Source organism: Typopeltis vanoorti, chromosome 15 (assembly GCF_054136105.1).
Source record: "Typopeltis vanoorti isolate ZY-2024b chromosome 15, IOZ_Tvanoo_1.0, whole genome shotgun sequence".
Lineage (NCBI taxonomy): Eukaryota > Metazoa > Arthropoda > Arachnida > Uropygi > Thelyphonidae > Typopeltis > Typopeltis vanoorti.
The window spans coordinates 54,158,274-54,181,103 of NC_143563.1; the positions used below are offsets into that span (position 1 = coordinate 54,158,274).

Here is a 22,830-nt window from a genome sequence, read left to right on the forward strand (position 1 = left end):
AGAACTTTAAAAGAAGCAGCTGTGGTATACTACGCACAGGCAATAAATTAAATAGAAATCAAGGTATTATTCTTAAAGACATATGGAAAAATCTCATCATCTCTCTCAGTTCAACAGAACTACAATATGCAAAAAACTACACAACACGTGGTCATGTACCGGATTCTGACAAGCATTCGAACACATGCATGCCATCAAACACGAATGATAAAATGTAATGGCCTAACAGTTACTAAAGTGTCACCAGTTCGACCTTGAAAATGCTAGACAGCGGCTAGTGAACTTGTTGGCTCTTTGTATATTTTATCATTTATCTTCTGGTCTTTTAATAATAAAAGTTCTTTATTTTATTACAATATTGTTAACATATCTTAGGGAGAAGTTACTATTTACATATATACATTGTTTGCTTTCATATATACAAGTATATATACATTTTTGGCACTATATCATATGATACATATTGGATTAATACAGTACATATATATATATATATATATATATATATATATATATATATATATATATATATCAAGATAGACATGTAAGTCAAGTTTGCGCCTACACGTTGTGCAAGTATGAGGTCTATTTCGTGATTATTGTTGCCTTTTGGAGTGAGGTGATTGTGTTACCTGCAATGAGGGAGATGGCTCGATTGCGCGGAGTGATGCATAGGGTGTAGAGACAGCTGGAGCATTACAAAAATGTCTACCGAGTAGATCAGCTAACAAAATGAAGCAAAAACGTGATAAGAAAAATGAGAACATGATCGGGAGTGAAAGAAAGATTTAAGGAGTGAGTGTTGTACAGTGATTCCGTAATAGATGAGGTTGAAAAAATCGTGTTTTCCTGGCAAAAAAATAATGATATAAATGAGACTATTAGAACACAAAAGCATAAGGTGAAAGAAATGACAGTAGTGATAGAATGAGAGACGACTTGAAGGAATTACTAGAGTAGAGTTCAGAAGCGCCATAATTGCGAAAGACTCTATACGTAGGTTATGCAGGAGGAGTGGTGTGGAATTTGTGGATGTGTAGAGTGAATGACGGGCGAAAGGACTTATACAAGAAGAACGGTTTCCATCTAAATGAATTTTTAAAAGTGTTGCTGAATCAAATGAAAGTGGAAGTGCAGAATCAGGGAAACCAGAGCTATTTGGGGAGGTGAGGAAGCTGTTTAGTGGATATGTAGACATCAATGAGGCAGTTGAGTGTAAGAATGTGTATAATATACCTGAGTTAGTACGAAGGAGAACGAACCAGAATTCGATAGTTAGTATAAGGCGCCAAGATAGGCATTGGGCTGACGGGCTTCTGCACTTTATGTATACTAATACCAGGAGAATTACGAACAAGGAGGAATTTTTGGCCTTGATTGGCTCTTCCTGGCCACAGGTTATTTGAGGAATTGGCGAGACATGGCTAAGAGTAAATGATATACTCTTCACATTCTATCCCACTAACTATATCATTTCTCTCTGTGTTCAGGAAACACAGAGAGAAACAAATGGTGAGAGGAGTGTTATTGATGATGGCTGAATGCATGACTGCATATGCAAATATGAAGGCAATGATGACTGCATAGGCAAATAGACTCAATGAGTGGAGGACAGGTAATTATTATGGGAGAGATTTCACCTATTGTTGTGACATTGATTGGAAGGAGCAGAGGACACATGGGGGAAAGGAAATGGATTTTATGCAGTTACTAAGGGATAACTACCTGAAACAACATATAATGGAAAATACTAGGGTGTCGAGAGTGCTCGACCTAGTAATTGCATCTGAGAATTCGACTGTAATGAATATGACCACTTTGCCACCAATTGGTGAGAGTGATCATAATGTCTTGACCAGAATGGTGGCTAAATATGTGTGATTTTCGATAAAGACATGTAAAACTGCAAGGGCTGGATGTTGATAGTGCATGGGAAGTTGTAAAGTAGCGTCTGAAGGAAGCAATGGCTGACTGCATACCTAGAGTCTGGAGAGTAAATCAATTGGGGGGTGAAATGGATTAATAACACTACTAAGGCTGATCTGCAAAAAAAGAAACAATTATGGAGGGAATTTAAGGAGAAAGGTGACCTGCAGGCACACGAACAGTATAGAGCACAGGCCAGAAGGGTAACTAGTGTGGTAAGAAAAGCAAAAGCAGATAATGAAAGGAAATTAGCAACTCAAGCTAAAGAGAATCCGAAACAGTTCTTTCGATATGCTGCAAGTAAAAGAAAAAATGTATACAGCAGAATGATTTTAAGGAATGCCGATGGTAGGGAGGTAACTGAATCAGTTGAAATAGTAGAATTACTAAGCAAGCACTTTGCATGAGTATATCATTCAAGCGATGATATTGCAGGAATGAGGGAACCGATGGCTTATACAGGAATTGTGGTGAATGAAATGAAGGTGAGTAGTATATTACAGAATCTTAATGTGAATACATGTGTGGGATTGAATGGTATACCAGCACTGCTCTTACGTGAAGTGGCTAAAGAATTGTTAGTGTCCTTGACCATTTTGTTTAATTTGAGTCTCAGGTTTGGGTTAGTCCCTAGGGGGGGGGGAAAGAGGGGATAATAGTTCGATTGCATAAATGAGGCTCCAAGACTGCTGTTATTTATTTATTTATTCTTATGGCAAAAGGAATACAAAACATTTACAAGTCAATGCCCAATCTGGAAAGCCAATCCAGGGCCTCTTCAGCCACTTTGTGGATGTCCTGAAGGCCACCACCATGAAATTGGCTTCTTTGGCAGTCGTTCACAATATGAGTACTCGTCTAGGACACGGGAGAACAATCACAATAAGGGTGGTCTAACAGCCTCCATTTATGTAGTAGGTAGCCACATCTTCTCTGGTTAGTTCTGATCCTGTTGATAGATGACCAAAACTTTCTAGGAAGTGTTAAACCATGCCGCAGTCCACAGGAATCTTCTACCATGAAGTAGTTTGTTGGAAGATTGTTAGACCAGTATTCTCTCTACATCTCAGGTGTTTATGGTAGGGCAGCTGACGAGAGTTCGTCCATGGACGAGAAAGGCTTTCTAGATTTTAGGCAAAGACTAGGTGGGTTTATGAGGGTCTGGTGCAGGAGCAGGAGTGAGTCGCTCATCCCTTTATTAAATTCTTTAATCGATGCTTGTCTTCCCGTATGTTGGGTTGAGCAATGTTAAATATAATAGATACAGCCAGGAGAGAGGGGTGCTTCTCACTATCCCACTAATTGTGCACATGGTAGAATTTAGCTGGGTGTCTATAATGTTAGCATGTGCACTTCTTTCCTAGACATGGGCACAGTATTCTGCTGCAGAGAATGCGAGGGCTAGCACAGACGAGTTTATGACTTTTGCACCACAACCACAGTTTGTTCCAGCAAGCTTGATGTTGTTTCTCCTTTTAATTTTGTTTGTCAGGTTGGTGATGTGCCGTTTATAGGTTAGGCTTCTGTCCAGGCTCACACCAAGGTATATTGGGTGAGGCTCGTGTTTTACTATTTTTCCATAGAGAGAAAGGTTGAGGTGTCGATTTGCCTCTGCATTGTTCAGGTGAAATACTGTGGACACAGTTTTTGTTGGATTTGGCGTCAAGTACTCTTCCAGCATGTTCAGATCTGTGTACAAGTTTGATTCCGGGTTGGCAAAGGAGGTAGATTTATAAAGGATTCCTAGGTCATTGGCATACTACATATACTTGCTTGAGATGGTATGTAGTAAGTCATACACGTAGATGTTAAAGAGTGGAAAATAGTTCCATTGCATAAAGGAGGCTCCAAGACTGCCGTTGCAAATTACCGACCTATCAGCATATCAGCAGTCATTGTCAAAGTTCTGGAAGAAGTAATCAACAGCAAAATACACGAATGGATAGATGAAAATGGGATACTCTCTGGGGGACCGCATGGTTTTGTGAAGAGTAGATTATGGATCACTAACTTGCTCACAGTGACGGCTGAACTGGATAAGGGTAATGGGTTTATAATGATACTACTGGGCTTTGTTAAGGCTTTTGACAGGATATCATAATCAGTAAACTGCAGCATATGGGGATGGATATAGGGTTGGTGAGAGGGCGGTTGATGGTGTGATATCAGAGAATAATTTATTCAGGGATAGAGTCCAAAAGAAGGCCTGTGACTAGTGGTGTGCTGCAGGGTTCTGTTCTTGGACCACTGCTATTTAATTTGTTCATTAACGATATAGGAAATGATCCGAGAGGAACTGTTCATTTATTTGCTGATAATGAAAAGTTGGGTAGAGCAATAGTGAATGCACATGATGTCGAAATTTTGCAGGATGATTTGTATAGATTGGAAGAATGGGCTCAGGAGAATTGATGTCAGTTTAATATAGCAAAGTGTAATGTTATGCATTTTGTGGTGATAAGATTAGCAGCAGTATACCACATTGGTGGAACAACCACTCCAGGAGGTTCACAAAGCCAGAGATTTTAGTGTGTTGGTGGATAGGGATTTGATGTTTTGTGTTCACATAGCAAAAGTAGTTAAATCAGCTCATCAGATCAGTTCGTTACTGAAGAATACTTTGACGAGCTGAGACAAGTAGATTATTTTCCTGTTTATCGAGCTTTGATGAGACCCCAACTTGACTACTGTGCCCAGGGAGGAGGAGGTAGAGAGGATCAGAGGATCAGATGGGGAGGAAGTAGAGAGGATCCAGAGGCTAGTGATCAAGATGATAGCTGGTATATGGAATGAGACTTACGAGAACATGTTGAAGATCTATGGGTTTCAGAAATTGGTTGATAGGCGGAAAAGGGGTGAAATTGCGACATTCAAATTACTGAAGCATTTTTACAAGATTAATTCGGAAGATATTTTTCAGAACATGTCTGATAGTGATAGATCTAGGGGCCATTCATGGAAACTGAGCATGAGTGTAGTTAACGAGGGTGTTAGAACTAGGTTTTTTACTTGAAGAGTGGTGAATGAGTGGAATAAGCTGCCTGAGTTTGTTGTGGGTGCCATAACTGTAAATGAGTTCAAAGCAAAGTATGATAGATACTGTTGAATGCCAAATAATTGTTCTTGACATGATGTTTAGGGCTTCCCTCGATGAGTCTAAGGACTCCTTGGAGTTGCCCGTAATAATAATAATAATAATAATAATAATAATAATAATAATAATAATAATAATAATAATAATAATAATAATAATAATAATAAATTATTATTATTATTATTATTATTATTATTATTATTATTATTATTATTATTATTATTATTATTATTATTATTATTATTATTATTATTATTATTATTATTATTATTATTATTATTATTTCCGATACTTGGATGAACGATTTTGTTTTGAAGTTGTATTCCTTTATGAGACTGATCGTGAACTTTGGAGGGTCGCTAGCATTTTCCTGCAGGGCATATGTTGATCAGAAAAGTCCTCACATTTAGTAAATATTGGCAATATTGTTAAATATAATTTCTATTATTTGATTACGTTATTTAAAGGTGACAATTATCACTCTATGTTATTATGAAAGCATTCCTCATTATGACACCTGTGCTTACTAAAAAATGACGGCCAAAACATCGATGATGAATGATATTAATATGAAAGATATAGTGCCATATTCCGTTTGTTTATTGTATTCATTGCCTAGACTGAATGGTTTGTACTGCAAGATCGGAGAGCATGTTTGTGCTTGAATTATAAAATGCGTTCGAATCGGGAGTGGAAGAATAAAGTGACTAATATTAACGGTATAGCACGAGATAGTGAAAGTGTTCTAGATTATGCAGCGGAAGCAGTAAATGTAGATAATAATGTGGATGATGAAATGCCAGTGTGGAAAAAATTGCACACTACCGGATTCCTTGACTTCAGCTCCAGCGACTAGAAAAACAATTGATGTGTAGAACGCCACGTGGAAGAAAGTAAGAAAAAATTAGAGGAGAAATATAATTTGGACAAATTGGGAAAAATGAGAAAGTACTCGTATGTAGGGGATTCGATGATAAGAGGTTATTCTTAATGAGAAAGTGACAGAAGCATGTTTATGGGTGCGAAGTTATATTACGTAAGTGAAAATGTAAGTAGAACTTGGTTAATGAGATGAACTTTTCAGGAAGCACAAATAATTTGAAAGTTTAGAATATGCAATGAGAGATATGAAATGAATAATTGTTGGAACAATCAAAATCAATTGTAAGGAAGTAAAGATTGCATGTCTGCTGCTTTGTATAATTGGAGAGAATTGAGAAGAATGGTCATGATTGGCAATGAGTCAATGAGAAGATGGTGTAGCAGGTTATGGATTGGGATGAAGAAGCAATCAACCATGCATCTAACCACTCCTGAGACATATGTGTTTAAGTGCACGAATGACTCTGAGGAAATAGCCAGCCGTTTGATACATCAGTATGAGTGTAGGCGTGATTGTGAAGAACTATATACAGTTTTCCCCAGATGACGAATCGGAATAAGCAGGTGGTATCTATTAGAGTAATTGTAGACTCATGGGAATCTTGAAATATATATACGTGAAATTGTCCAGTATGTTCAGATAGCTATCGGATTTCATGGTTTTAGGCACCTTCACGAATGGAATAAGTCACTTTCGACTGAAATATCTCCACGCTATTTTCTATGATCCATAAAATGTGACGGTTGGACTGATGGAGTCCTGCAGGAACCATTCTGAGATATTCTCCAGATCTAAACAAAACCATCAGACGGAATCATTTGGAAATGTGATTTTTCGCTCCCGAGAAACCTATTCTAATCTTCTCTGATCCAAAATTGGTGTGAATGACACCAGTCTAAGCATCGTTTGTCACAGAGGGGTGTAATGTGTGTCTTGTTTGCAGTAACACTACTATGATAAACTAAGCCGTGCATCTCTCTTTCTCTCTGTTGGCAATTCTAGTGATGATGTCATTACAACATTGTCCAGGTTGGCTGTGATGTCCACAGATTATGACGTGCGGGATGCTCGAGCATTCTGAAATAGAGCTCATAGATCTCGGCATGTTAATGTCAGTGGCCTCCCATGGAGTTTTTCTGCTGTGCTACATCATCGAATTTGCAGCTTCGATTGACATAAACAACATTGCATTTTGGTATATTGAGACTGGTTTAACGGACAGAAAACCATTGGTGTGACACCCAGCTGCCATCCCACGATGGACGCCTCTCAGCTCAGCTCACCATGGCATGATAACATCGAGAACAGTGAAAAACATACAGCATATCCCACCTTGAATTGCCACACTGTTGCAGACATTCCCTTAATATTTGCATGTACTAGGATTTGAAATTTAAATGGCATATAAAGTGTCCAAACACTTTTATCAACATAGTGTTGATTTGAATGAGGAAAAAGCAGATGACAAAATTGAAATGGAATTTCCACAGTGTTACTAAGGGATTAATACCTAAAACAGGACGTTATCACAACCTAGAGGACACCAGGTTGTGAAAATGTTGGATCTACTAACATCATCAATAATTGTGTATAACTGAAGTGGCAGCTCTACCTCTAACCGGCAAATATAACTAAGCAGTCTTGTCCAGGGAGGTTGTGAGGTTGTGGAATTTTCAGTCAAGAAAGAGTATATGTGGAACTATAAAGCTAGTTATGATAAACTTGGATCAGTGTCATGGCATAAGGAACTACATGGAATGAATGTTAGTGCATGGGAAGCGGTCAGGGATTCTCTGAACGAGGAACTCTCAGATTACATATATAAAGTCATTAGGAAAACCGAGTAGGGAATAAGCGGATGAGTAGTAATATAAAGCAGAAGTAAAAGAAATAGTTTAGTTACTAATGATCACTTTGCAATACTGTTTTATAATCCAGATTGACTTTCCATTTTTTTACATGGCAAAAACTGTTATGAGAATTGAGAAAAATACTTTGGTATTGAAAAATATCAATGTGAATACAGTAGTAGGCCGGGACAATACGTCAGCTCGTGTGCGACAAGAATGTGTCATTGAACTGGCAGTGCCTATGACGAGGTTATTTCATCTAAGCCTCAGATTTTCTAGTATCCTCCAGTGAACAACCTTAAAACGAACTTCGTAGATAGTTTTTCTCTACAATATGTCTGCAAGATCTCACAAGAATTATTGTATTGCAACATTCATCTCACTGATAAATCGATAGAATGACATCGCCTCGCGATTTATATAAAATGAAACTTTCAAAGAATCTCTGAACTTTTGACCTTCTCATAGTGACTTTTAATACGTTTTCGTCTTTGGGACAGCTCAATCTGCATTGTATATAAGCTTCTCTTTCTTTCTTTCTTTCTTTATTTGAGTGACCCAGCCTTGCACTTCTCATTCTGTCATCAACCTTTGGTATTTAATGCGCAAAGTGCAATATAGCGATGTAACATAAATGACAATTGCTAACAGTTAGGATGTTAACAGGCAACTTCTTCTTTGACTGTAATGGCAGATATCCCTGTTCCTGCAAATATTAAAGATGGAAGCCAGTGACAACCCTGTCATCTAGTTTTTCTATACTGCTTTGTAAGGAACTGCTCTCACTGTAAAAAAATAAAATAATTCAGCTAACGCTTTTTATTCCCTTATAGGGAGTTGACGAGGCCTTTATACCCTGTCTAGCTTTTGGAGACTGAGTGGGAAGTTCAATCGCCACCGGTAGCCAATCAGAGATAGCTGACCGATGTCTATCACTAATTATAGCAGCCACCAATGATGAGGCTGGAAAACAAGTGCTGCCATCTCTTGGTACCTAACCATTAAACAAGATATGCTACTGTCTGAAACAATGTGGATACTACGTCGATTTTTGTGAGTTTATGGGATGAAAAAACCCTAGTTTCTGGTCGGAAAAACGCGTTTGCCCGTGCCAGAGATCGACTAACTCGGGACTGGTCGAAGAAAGGCTTAGAAAAAAATTCCTCCAGTCGGCGACTAGACTTGAACTAAAGTCTAACTTCGAGCGATCAAGGGCAGAGGACGCAAGTGTCACTTCCATTGAGCTACACAGGCCTTACTTCTCTTACTCCAACCCCCCCCCCCCCTCAAAAAAAAACTGATAGCGCCTTCTTTTCTCCACACCTCCTCAGTCCATACCCTAAATACTATTGAATTTATGATCCCAAGAATAAACAGCTTCCTCATAAAAGATGAAATTATAGGTAAACAACCTCTTTAACTCTCTCTGAATTTATTGAAAACATTAAAAAAAGTTGACAGTTTTTATCAATGAACGATACACATAACTAATTCCTCATAGTGTCTGGCAAATGAAACAATTTCAGTAGATTTATAATGACCAACGCATCCTGCTGATTACCTGAGAGTAGTGTACTTCTACAGAATATGAACAAGAGAACCTTTGAGATACTGTTTCTGTCCTCTCAAGTCACTTGGATGAAGGCAGACGAGCTCACCAGCAAGAAGAAATCAACAGATTCAATTATATCAAATCAAGTTAAATAGCTTGGTTACAGCTCGATTAGATGGGGTCCCTTGCGCTTCCAAAAAAAAAAAAAAAACAAGTAGACGTCAACAACTAAACCCACAATGTTCAGAGATACCAAAATAGAGCTCAAACATCATTATGCTAAGGTTATTATTTCATCTCTTACATTTACATAAATTAATGCAATAATTAATCTAATGAATACAGGTAAAACTCCTGGTATTGATGTCACCATTCGTGATTTCCTTATTCCCCATGGCACGAGAGAAAAACTTTGCTATCTAATTGCTTCTCATTAATGATGAATTAGTCCAAATACGTTGGAATGAATGAAACTTAACAGCCTTGCAAAATACGAACAGGGTACTGGATACCCCAATAACTAAGGTGCGATTTTAACGCTCTGAAAATAAAATAAATAAATAAGTTAATCACTTTTATTCCCTTACAGGGAGTAGGATAGGCCTCTTAATCCTGTCTAGCTTTTGGAGACTGGGTAGGCAGTGCAATCTCCACTGGCAGCCAGTCAGAGATAGCTGACCTAGGACTATCATTAATTATAAGCGGCAACCGATGAAGAACGGAAAACAAGTGCTGACATCTCTTAGTACCTAACCCTAACTGGATATGTTACTGTCTGAAGTAATATGGGTTCTACGGTCGATTTTTTGGGGTTTATGGAACGAAAAAACCCTACTTTTGGGGAGAAAGAACCCATCTCCCAGAGAATGACTAACTCGGGAACTGGTCGAGGTTCAAACTTAGAAAAGTTTCCTTCAGTTTGCAACTAGACTTGAAATGAAGTCTATTCTTGGGGTGGCCTGGTGAAGAGGATTAAAGCGTAATTTCCGCTCAAGTATTCTTTTTCAGTCTTTTTGAAAATATTATTCTCTGTTAGCTTTCTTCAAAAATAGTACCTATCTCACCATATGAGCAGTCTGGCGCAGACTCTGCAAAAGTTGCTGAGAGCAAATTTAAATCATGTATGAAAGAAGGTATTGCTTTAATAGATCTAACACCAGCCCATGATGCTGTATGGAAGAAAGGATTAAATACAACGGAGCCAAAATGGTAGACGGCTATAAACAATCTAAATCTACTAGAAAAAATGGTCTCCAATAGGAATACAAAGGTGTTATTTGAATTTCCATAAAAGCAGAACATTTATCCTAGCATATGCATGACCAGAAGGAGCTTACATAGCTCCAGGACTCTTTATCTAGGATAGTATTAGCATAATTTGAACAGCCCGTAGAGGTTAATCTAAGCTGAGGACATAGCAGTAGTCACCGATGACAATGTCTTTCAACTCGGCTAGGAATACTGAGCAAAGATCTGAGCTCACTGCAGAAATATGGCAAAACATGGGAGTATTTCCTAACCCTGAAAATTTATCGTCTGTCTGCTTTCTATCTAAATGAACACGATTCCCACAGAAAAGTAGCTATAAACTTCTGTAACAGGAATCTAAACCACGAAATTAATCATTGTTACCTTCATTGCACGCCTGATCCTTTGCATACTGATAGCATCTGAATGAAAACCAAGTTAAAGATATCTTCCAAAAGAAGTTCACAGTATAAGTTTGAGTTGTGACGCTTTGACGGTAGTAGGGAATCCTTGGCTTGCTGGATTCTTCTCAGTGACAGGGTATTGCTCTTCAATATGAAGCTGAACTCACCATATAGTTTTCTCTTGGAAAGAGAATCGTATGTAGCGACTCGAATTAACAGTAAGAACGTTCGCTGGTATTTTAAAGTCCATAACTCTCCTCTGGTTGCTTCTCCTTTCCTGCATTACTCCTACATACTTCAAAAGAGAAGAATCAAACGCATAGTCTAATTAAAAAAAAAAAGCTGAATATCTTCTAGAAAAATCAAGTGACAAAATAGAACATTTTTGACATATTGTTTATAAACATCTTAGTTGCCTTAGTTGCTGGAGATCCAAAACCAATCCAAAACCGCTAAGTAACCTTTAATCTTCTTGATTCTCTCATCCCCTCTCTTCTGGGCTCTCCTGTTTGTCTCATTCCCCTCCTCTAATCCCATAAAAGAAATGAGCTAGTATGGTTATGCAGAAAGTGTAACAACTTATTAACTATGAGGCTTCTTCACATGTGATCTGTATCGGCTAAAAGCAAGGAGAAATCTTCAGTTTTAGTTACGAAACCAATTGCGTCTGGTGTATACGCAAAAAGTGTACAACTAAAAAAAGAGGGAATTAATGGCAATGAGATAGGTAGAATGCTTGCTAGTCAATGAGTGAGGCACCAAGAATGCAATTGTTGACGTGAAAGCAGAACTGATGATTGATGATACAGACAAATCGGCCCTTCAGAATACACGCAATTTACAGACAAAAAATACAAGTTGTTGTGATGGTGAGCGGTAGATGGCTTTGATGTGGATGATTGGTAGTAGAGGTTCGGTATAGTGATGGAGACGGACAGTTGTATAGTAGGTGTACCCCAGCGATGAGTCTTCGGACTCCTTGGAGGTGTCACGAATAATAATAATAATGATTCAAGAGATTGAGCTTAAGCGAGGTAAAAAGAGTATGATAGTATGATAGCGAGGGATGACGTAGAATCTGTTTTTTTGGGGGGTTGCTGCTATTTTCTTAGAGATGTTATTAATATTTGTAGAACGTAGAACGTTGCTGACTTGATGGGTGAAGCTATAGTCAGCTGAGCATAAAATTGACTTGGGTCTTTGGTTTTTGTAGAATTCTGTTTCATTGTAGTCTGAAGCCTGCTTGATCAGTGATTTTGGATGATTGTTTATCTTGGTGAAGAACTTTGCTGCTAGATCTTGGAGGAGAGATGCGATGTAGGGAATGTTGACTTTTCTGTGAATCTGGGAGTTTCTGATAAACCATGGGGCATCCAGAATCATTCTCAGCCATCTATTCTATATCCTCTGCAGTTTTTGAACATTTGTATTCAAATTTGAATATTTGTATTAATTGGAAAGGTTTGAACGGTGATATGGCAAACCAGGCTTGCCGGCCTGGTTGGCCGAGTCGTTAGCGTATCCGCTCTCCAGCCAAAAGGCTGCAGGTTCAAATCCCTCCATGGGAATGATGTTTGTGATTGGTGGTCAACGGTAGATGGCGCTGGTGATGAAGGTAGTTTCGAGATGTGAAGTGGTGGAGACAGAGAGCTGTAGAGCAGGTGCTCTACCTCAATGAGTCTTTGGACTCCCTGGAGGTGTGATGTAATAATACTACTACTAATAATAATAATTAAAGTTGAAAAGCACTGCTGGGACTATTGCACTTGTGACTTTGCATGAGGATTAGAGAAAATGCTGTGGCTTTGCAACAATATGCATAGTTGGGATGCAGAATATACAGTTTGTGGAGGAAATAAGCGTCTTTGGTTTTTGTAGAATTCTGTTTCATTGTAGTCTGAAGCTTGCTTGATCAGTGAGTTTGGATGATTGTTTATCTTGGTGAAGAACTTTGCTGCTAGATTTGGAGGAGAGATGCGAGGAGAGTGATTGTTGATAAGGAGCTAAAATTTTGCGGATACATTTCTAAAATTATGAGGACTGCACAATGAATTATGGCAGTATTATGAAAATGGCAATGAATTATGAAAATGGATGACACCGATTCAGAAAATAAAGATTATATCTCAATTGCATAATGCCTTTATCAGGTCCCCATATGGATTACTATAAAAATATGTTTTGATATTGCTTTCAAACTGATGGTTAGGTATTGGAAAGTGTCCAGAGATGGTTGACAAAGATGTTTCTTCTTTCTTAAATACTGAGCATGTTAAATTGACAACATAATATTGAAGCAAAGTGGATAGAAGGGGAATTGATTATGATTGACACGTGTATATTGGTTAAAGGTTATTACAAAATTAAAGGCTTATTATCAGATTACTTCCCCCCTCATATGAAGCAGTTTCTGTATGATACGGTAGATATTTGGAGAAAACAAGAAGAAATCCTTGAAAGCTGTTCATAGTAAGGTGTGAGCAGAGGATTGATAGTAGGACATTTTGTATTGGGAATGGTGGGTGACTGGAATTTATTGTTTGAGAGTGTATTGAGGGCCAGACGGTGAACTCCTGAACACTTCTGCCTACAACCCAAGCTACCTCCTATCATCACCACCAACACACAGTATATTTTGTCTGAACACAGCATGTGTTCTAATGGCGAGTTTGTCATGATGAGTAGTTTCATTCATGATGGTTTGATGTTGATATATATACAGGGTGGCCATAATTAAAGAGGAGGTGTTCAGAGCCACGTAGCGAAAAATGTATTGGACCAAACTCAGTGTAATTACAGTCTGAAACATGAGATTTTTATTTACAGAAGATAGAAATAGTAGAGAAGTCTGCCACCAGGGACATTTGATGCTATGAAGGCGTCTTTTGGATTAAGTAAACAGTAATGGCTAGAAGAGACAAAACAAATCAATTTTCTTGTTCGTATATTAGCCAGCAAAGGTTGGTCGACTGGTATAGCCTCTACTAATAATGGCTCACGCAAAAAAAAGTTAAGCAAGTTTGAGCGTGGTTAGTAATTGGAAGGAGAACAATCGGTCGATGCTGTTGGTATGCTTCCTCCCTCGATGAGTCTTTGGAGTCCCTGGAGGTGTTACATAATAATAATAATAATAATAATAATGATAATAATAATAATAACTGCGGCGTTTGCACACCATGGCACTTAACCGCACAAAGGAAGACTTGCTTTCGATTCTAGTCGGCGACTAGAGGAAAATTTTCAAAGCCTTTTTTTTTCTCGACCGGTTTCCGAGTTAGTCGATCTCTGGCACGGGCAAGCGGGTTTTTCCTCCCGGAAAAACAAAGTTGCTCGGCATCTCTCGATACCTAGCAGCAGAGACGGTACGAGTCACTGGCCCCGTATATTTCAAAGAACCTCTCTGGCGAGGTTCTTTGAAAACGTATGGACCAATAAAGAATGATACAATGAAACCACACTGAGCCTTCTTGTGAGTGTAAAGAGGTCTGATGAAATACAGGAGGGTTATTTGCAGCCCAAATGTGGCAACTGTGTGAGATAATACTACCGCTCAGATAAAAATGTGCCTGGTCACTCCACAAGATCTTCCACGCCTATGCATTATCCGCCAACAGTTGAACCAAGAACGTCAGGACAAACCGCACTCGAGTTTCCGTATGGTGGTGCAGAAGGAAAGTTTTAGTATAGGAGATGTTGTGGTGGAAAAACAGCATTTAACGCAGGATTTTCCACACTGTTGAGTATGGCATACCCAGCCTTGGTATTGCTCGAGCACTACTGCACAATTTTGTAAGTTATTCATCCCGTGTCCCACGACAGCTGTTGCGATTTCGTGAACTTGTTGAGGAATAATTCGTTTGCGCCATCGTTCTGGCCTCACCATTAAGGTCCGCTATTTTCAAATCGCCAAGTCATTTTCCTAAGATTTATTTTTATTATCATTTGACCTCTTCTCTCCTTAAAACGACGGAATTCTCGAAGCGCTATATTAGCGTTACAGCGTTGTTGATAACCTGACTAGCAACGCATATTGTGGTAAGGTGAAATTCATAGCACTTCAGTCTTTACATATTGACGCGATATAATGAATGGTGAATATAAGGTAGACTGAAACGGTCTTCCTTATATTCACCAATTCGTCCGTAGATCGAGTTGGTGGGACTGTTGCACTTTAGCAAATATCACGCTATTCAAGAACAAAATGTCCCCTGGTGGAAGAATTTTTTTCAATTTGTTATATTCTGTAAATAAGAACAAAATGTTTCTGAGTGTGCTTACACAACGTTTGGTTGAATTTTTTCAAATTCGCTACAGGGATCTGAACACCTTCTCTTTAATTATGACCAGCTGTATAATAGTAACTAAATAAATATAAATATAATAGTAACTAAGTGAGTTGGACGGCTGAAAAGAATTATACAAGAAGGGTGGTTTGCATCTGAATGGTTTGCTTTTCAGAGTCTGGAAAAACTGTTGTTGAATGAAATAAAAGTCGATGCACAAAATCAGGGAAACGAGAGCTTTTAGGGGGGGTATTTGTTAATGGATATATAGATATCATTCAGGCAATTGAGTGTAAGAATATGCATAAAATCCTAAGTTATTACCCTGGTAACAAGCCAGAATTGCATAGTTAGTATAACGCATCATGATACAGGTGCACCTATGGGACGTTTGCACTTCATATGTACACTAATGCCAGTAGCATTCGTAACAAGGGGAGGGGAGGAGTTTTTGCTATTAGTTAGTTCATCCTAGACAAAGGTTATCAGCTTAGTGAGATATGACTGATGGATGATGATACAGTTAGTGGAACAGAATGTGTTCCACTATCTGTGTTCAGGTAGGATAAAGAGAAAAGAATGGGAAATTTTATTGATGATAGTAGATGAACTGCAACCAACGAGAGTAGAAGTTCAACTGCAGGCCAGTGATATTGAAACATTTGAGGCGATCTGGTGTGAGATAGAGGAAAGCAGAAGAAAATATGCAGTTGATGCTTCCATGGACAAGGGGATAGAAAAGTTTATCGGGCAGTATGCATAGTAAATAAGCTCATTGAAATAAAATCAGGCTAATTATTCTGCGGAAATTTAACTATGAGGCATAGAGTGGGAGGAAGGAAATGGAATTTATGCGATTACTAAGGAATAATTACCTGAGACAGGGTGTGATGGAATACACTAGAGTTTGAGAGTCCTAGATCTAGCAATTGCATCTAAGAATTTGTTTATAACCATTACAAGCACGTTGCTACCAATTTGTGCGTGTGATCGTATGATCTTGACCAGCAATATAGCTAAATCTGTGGACTTTTGGGTTAAGATCGGGGGGGGGGGAGGTATATGTGAAATTACAGGGCTGGTAAGTATGACGAGCTTACGAGATTTCTTGGATCACTGCTATGGCATTTGAAATGGCAAGGGCTGGATGTTGATATTGTATTGGAAGTGGTAATGGAGTGCTTGAGGGAAGTAATGGCAGACTGCATACCTAGATTCAGGAGAGTTTGCGTTTTTGTCAGTGGTGTAGCTAGAGCTTTTGCGGCTTGGGTGGTCACTAAGTTTTCCACCCCTTTCAATACATACCAAAAATACTACAAAAAAGACAAATCGACATATAGGGAAATAAATTAAAACACTATTATATTTACGGCTATTTTGCCTGCTTCTGTTTAGGAGTGCCCCTGTTTAAATGTCATTGGCTTTTTACTCACGGATTCTTAAGGCATTGTAGATGTATATTTACCAATAAATATATGTAGCATAAAGTAATAAAAATTTACACATACCTTTTTCTGGGTGTTGTGGCTTTTCTTCTTTCTGCAAAGAAAATGGAAAAAAAAACAGGTTTTTTTGTACAATATATATATATATATATATTGTACAAATATAAGCAGAGCCTGTGTAGCTCAGTGGATGTGGCGTTTGCACACCACCGCGCTAGGCCGCACGAAGGAAGTCTTGGTTTCGAGTCTAGTCGGCGACAAGAGGAAATTTTTCTAAGCCTTTTTTCGACCGGTTCCCGAGTTAGTCGATCTCTGGCACGGGCAAGCAGGTTTTTCCTCCCGGAAACTCGGGTTTTTCGTCCTGTAAACTCAAGAAAATCGACCGTAGAACCCACATTATTTCAGACATTAAATATATTGTGTTAGGGTTAGAGACCACGAGATGGCGGCACATTTGAGCCGTCTCTCTTCACTGCGTACCGCTTAATTAGTGATAGCCTTGGGCCATCTGTCTCTGATTGGGTACCAGTGGAGATTGAACTGCCCACTCAGTCTCCAAAAAGTTAGATAGGGCTAAATGGCCTCGCCTACTCCCGTATATACGGGAATAAAAAGGCGTTAGCTGTTTTTTTTTTTTTTTTATTGTACAAATATATATATATATATATATATATATATATATATATATATATATATATATATTCCTCCGTCCATCCCTAATAATTATATATATATAATTATTAGGGATGGACGGAGCGTTTTTTTATATAGGGTGGGAATGGGTGAAAGGGGTTGAAAAACAGCAACAGATTTTTAGAGAGGGGAGTGGTTGTGGGAAAAAGCCTCAGTTTTCCCTCAATCCTCGCAGTTATTTTAGAATTAACTACAAAAAGTTCAAAAAATTTCAAAGTGCCGCCTTGGGCGGAGCTCTCTCCCTTCCCTAGCTACGCCTTCCTTGTTGTAGATTGATACTATGGTCGTGTCGTCTGCGTATTGAAGATATTACTTTTCAGGAGAAGATGGCTAATATTGTGTGTGTGTGTGTATAGGTTAAACAGAATAGAGAAAGATCAGCTCCTTGTGATATACTGTACAAGTTACTGGCAGTTCTTGGTTGTGCACTGATCCTATACGAGTATGTGTGACGTGTTTTCCTTTTTTCTGTATATGGTTTGAACCACTGGAGAAAGCGTCCTCCGATTCCAATATGTTTTTGTTTGTTCTACAAAGTTTTGTGTGTTTAGGTGTGTCAAATGCTTTTGTTTAAAAACATCGGCTAACGCCTTTTATTTCCGTATAGGGAGTAGTCGAGGCCGTTTTAGCCCTATCTAGCTTTTGAAGACTGAGTGGGCAGTTCATTCACCACTGGTACCCAATCAAAGGTAGCTGGCCCAAGGCAATCAATAATTAAATGGCATGTAGTGATGAGACGGCTTAACAAGTGCCGCCATCTCGTGTTCCCCCTAACCCTAACACAATATATTCAATGTATGAAATAGTGTGGGTTCTACGGTCGATTTTCTTGAGTTTAGGGATGAAAAACTTGAGTATCCGAGAAAAAAACGCACTTGCTCATGCCAGAGATCTACTAACTCGGGAACCGGTCGTAAAAAGATTACAAAAATTTCTTCTAGTCGCCGACTAGATTCGAAAACCAAACAAACCCCACATCCACTGAGATACACAACGCTTTTGTTAGGACTATAAAAAAAAAAAAAACTACTACTATTTAAATTAAGGGGATATTAAATTCCACATTGTTTTAAAACCGAATAAGAAACTCAAAGATTGGAATCAGAGAGTTTCATGCCGAATATAGTATAATAAACTATAATATGCCGGCAAAGGTTGGTCAATTGGTAGAGCCTCTGCTACTAACGGCTCAGTTAAGTAAGTTTGAGCGCGGCTAGTATTTGGAATGGGACCAATCGTTCGATGCTGTTGGCACACTTTCCGTCGATGGGTCTTTGGACTCCCTGGAGGTGTCAAATAATAATAATAATATAAACTATAATAGCCCATTGGCTCTTTATATTTAAGTAAACAACTACTACTATTTTGTTTTTATCAAATGCAGTATTTATTAGATCTGTGAAATCTTCCAGGAGTGTTGCTATTCCTTTATTTTTTTGAAAACCATACTGTGTTTTTGTTTGCCAGCCCCTTCATCTGTGGCTGCTATAATTAGTGATAGACATGGGCCAGTTATCTCTGATTGGCTACCGATGGAAATTGACCTGTCCACTCAGTCTCCAAATGCTAGATAGAGTATAAAGGCCTCGCCTACTCCCTATTAGGGAATAAAAGGCGTTAGCTGATTTTTTTACTGTGTTTTTTAAATGATTTTGGCATTTTTCTATGAATATGGAAAGTTTGCGGTACACAACACCCTACATGATTTGATCAATTTCTGCCAATGTCGCGAAGGGTCGGTAGTTACTTATAATGTTTCTTTTTCCATGTTTGTGTATAAATAAAATAATAATAATAAGTACCATATGGTAGTTCTCTATATTATGCGCATCACTGGATTTACTATTTCTGCTCAAGGTGTTCATTTCTGACAACTCTCCTTATTCAGAAGTTACAGTAATTGGTGTTTTAATATTTATTCGCTTTTATCCACTCTTAAATTGTTTAAGAAGATGGCGCTCTGTGATGCTGTTGGGGTCATGTTTGTGAACTATAGGTATGGGTGGTCTAGTTTGTCGTTGCCGAAATATGTCTGAGTGAAATGGATTTAGTTGCAAATTTGTGTTCCACCCTACTTCATTCGTGTACATATTTGAAATAGGTCTTAGTTGGTAAGTTCTATTAGCCGTGATACAAGACTGTGCAATTTCACAAAATATTGGAAGTAGTGATAAATTCGGGATACATATTTCCTGATCGTAATGGAAAAGTGAGTGCAACGTTGGGGATGCTGCATAGTGTTATTAATTATATTAGATATATCACAGGTATTCCTATCAGATTGCTATTTCTGCTTTCATAATCTAAAGGACTTGTTCGAAAAAGGGAGTTCGCAGAAAGACCTGTGAGTTGCATTGTATGGAGATTCGATTATTAGAAACCAGGAGAATGACAGATTGGTTATCAGGAGGTTGTTGAGAAGGATAAAAGACAACAGTGTGATGGGGGGGGGCGAGTAGTCATTGTGCTGCCATGGTATGATAGTGATGGGATTAGGTGGAGAGCAAGAATTATGAATATGTTGGTGGAAATGCGTGAGTGCAGTTTGTTAATGGTTCGAATGAGTTTGAAGGAAGAACTGAACTGTATAAAAGTGACAGACTGCATTTATATGGTTTTTGGTGTGAGTCATTTGGAGAGTCTGCTGCTGAAAGTGAAAGTAATGAGTGCAGAAACTGAATCTGAGTAAGCAAAAAAAAAACCCGATGTGAAAGAACAGGAGAGTAAGTTAAAAGAAATTGAAGTGGTGCTTATGAATGAAGAAATGGGTAGTGAATGTAGGGAATGAGAGGACAAGTGTGTAAGACAAACAGGAAAACTAAGGATGGACAAGCGGACACAGCATGAGAAAGGTTGATGTTCCAAGAAGATGTGAATGTTTGTGTAGATGAAAAAGGAAGGAGATTACCTGAGATGCAGGGAAAGCAGTTGTATTTGAAGATGGTTCTGGGATGAGTAAGACAAAAAAAAAAAAAGAAATGGCTCAAACAAAGTATGTAGAAGTCACATCTGATAAGTGTTATCAGTGAAACTTGTTATAGATCCAGGAATGAGCTGTTACATTTATTTTTAAATGCTGCAAGTATCAAAAACAAGGGAAATGAAATGGTTGCATTGATTGAGTTCGTTCACCCCAAAACTGTTGGAATATGTGAGACTTGGTTGGATGAGGACAGCATCTTGGCAGGAATGTAGAGATAGAAGGGTATAATATTTTTCATGAAGGTAGAAAGGGAAGTAGAGTGTTATTGATGATATAAAAAGAGTTATGTCCATACAAGATAGAGATGCATTGGAGAAATTGTGGTGATAGTTTTGAGGCAGTATGGTGTGAAATAGAGGTGAATAAAATAAAATACTTTGTTGGATGCTTCCATAGACCTGGTAATGTGGAGGGAGTGACTAAGAAATCTATAAGCAAATGGGAAAAGGGAGATGTTATGGATGAAAAGGAGATTTTACTTACATCAGTAAAAAGGGAAATCATTATGGATGATTTTACTTACATCAATGTAGATTGGGATGATGAGATAGCAACCAGAAGTAAAGAAAATGAGTTTCTTGAGTTTTTGTGGGACAACTATGCAAGGCAGTATGTAAGAGAGTGTGTTAAATCTCTCTCTATTTAGGTGAGAGTGACCATAAAGTGATTACTTGGGTGGTTTCCAACCATGTGAGGAAATGGTGTACTGAGAACTACAAGGCTGGTGATTATGAGAAGCTCAGGAGACAGTTTGTACCTGTGGCATGGAATGAGGAGTTGAGTGGAAATGAGAACAGTGCTTTTTGGGTGATTTTCATGAACTATCTAGTAGAAGCAATGTCTAAATGTATTTCAAAGGTCAGAAGGTTAAATATGGTATGTGTGAAATGGATGAATGAAAAGATCAAGTATGCAGTACCGAGAAAAAGATATAATGGAGCAACATAAGAGTAGTGGTAATAATTAACTCCATGCGGAATACAAAGAACAAGCAAGGAGACTGATTTGGTTGGTAAATGTAGCAAAAGTTCAGTATGAGCAGCAGTTAGCTAATGAAATCAAAAATAATTCTTGAAATCCTTTCGATATATAGCCAGAAAAAAAAAAGAATGATTATGGTAGAATGGCAGTGATTGGAGAAAATTGTCTAAGGACATGCTGAGGAATATATAGTTGAAATATTTAGTGAACAGTTCATAAAGGTCTTTCATCATTATGAATTTGACATCAGGGAGAGTTTTAGAGCAGTGGATGATGAATAGGAGAGATTGACTGTGAGTGAGGAAGAGGTATATGGAGAAATAAGCAAACTTGATATTAATAAAGCTGTGGGACTTGATATATCACCATGTATTTCGAAGAAATGAGCCAGGGAGTTTAAGTCATCCTTGACGTATTTGTTCAGTATGAGTCTTACATTGGGTTAAGTTCCAAAGGAGTGGAAGGAAGACAAGATTGTGCTGCTCCATAAAGAAGGGGTTAGAACTTTCAAGCATCAAATTCTAGGCCAATTTGTTTGTCAGGTCTTGTGGTTTAAGTGTTGTAGAGCATGAGCATCCACAATGGGCCCTCTCCCCCTCCCCCAGATTTACTTGTGGAAAAAAAAATTAAACAATTAAATAAAAATTTATTGATATAATTATTTGTCTCCAAGCTTTGCCTCCCCCCCCCCCCCCCCGGAAAATTTTCTACGGATGCCCATGTTGTAGAGGCTGGTGAGAATCAGGATCCAGACTTGGGTTGACAGCAATGGTATTATCTTTGAGGGACAGCACAGATTTGCTAAAAGGAGGTCATAATTTAGTAATCTGCATACTTATTACAATAAAGTTATAGCAGCATTGGTCATGGGAGATAGATATACAGTAGTATACTTGGGCAACTTTGCAAAGGCTTATGATAGATTACTGCATGATAAGTTGATAATCAAACTAGAGCAGATGGAGTTGAATATTAGGATAGTACATTGGATTAACTGTGTAATAGATATCAACAAGTTGTGTACTGGGGAAACGATATCCGAGAATATAAAAGTCACTAATGGTGTGCCTCGCGTATCTGTTTTAGTGCCATTGCTCTTTAACCTGTAAACATCTGAACAGTTATTTGCAGATGATGCAAAGTTGGCATGAACTATGAGCAGTAGAAGTAGATGTTTTGGCTTTACAAGAAGAGTTGAATAGGAAATGTCAGTTCAGTGTTGCAAAATGTAAGGTTCTAAAATTTGAAAAACGAGGATGGGGATGTAAAATTTACTCTTGGTAATGAGATATTGTTGGAGGTGTAGGAAATAAGATCTTGGGGTGATGTTGGATAAGGATCTAACATTTAAAGGACACATTTTGGTCTAACAGCATCTAGCTGTTAATCTTCAGTTTCATTTTGATTCTCACTTGACCTGGTCACTAATTAGTCGAACATTTTGTTGGACCATGTTTTCAAAGTTCTAAATTATTATTATTACAAGAC

General features: G+C 38.2%; 1 protein-coding gene across 2 annotated transcripts in view; it reads left to right on the forward strand.

The window, feature by feature from the left end:
* The first annotated feature begins 19,356 nt into the window (after positions 1 to 19,356).
* The window catches only part of Sec6 (Exocyst complex component Sec6), a 478,173-nt gene continuing 474,699 nt past the window's right edge, over positions 19,357 to 22,830 (forward strand). The window contains exon 1 of one of the 2 annotated variants that reach the window (XM_090405049.1): positions 19,357 to 19,489. Coding sequence is in view for 1 of the 2 variants with exons in the window: in XM_090405048.1 (XP_090261174.1) it covers positions 19,580 to 19,587 (8 nt within the window). In the remaining variant the exon portion in view is untranslated. Of the gene's footprint in view, positions 19,588 to 22,830 lie in introns of both variants that reach the window. The other variant, XM_090405048.1, reaches the window with a different exon arrangement.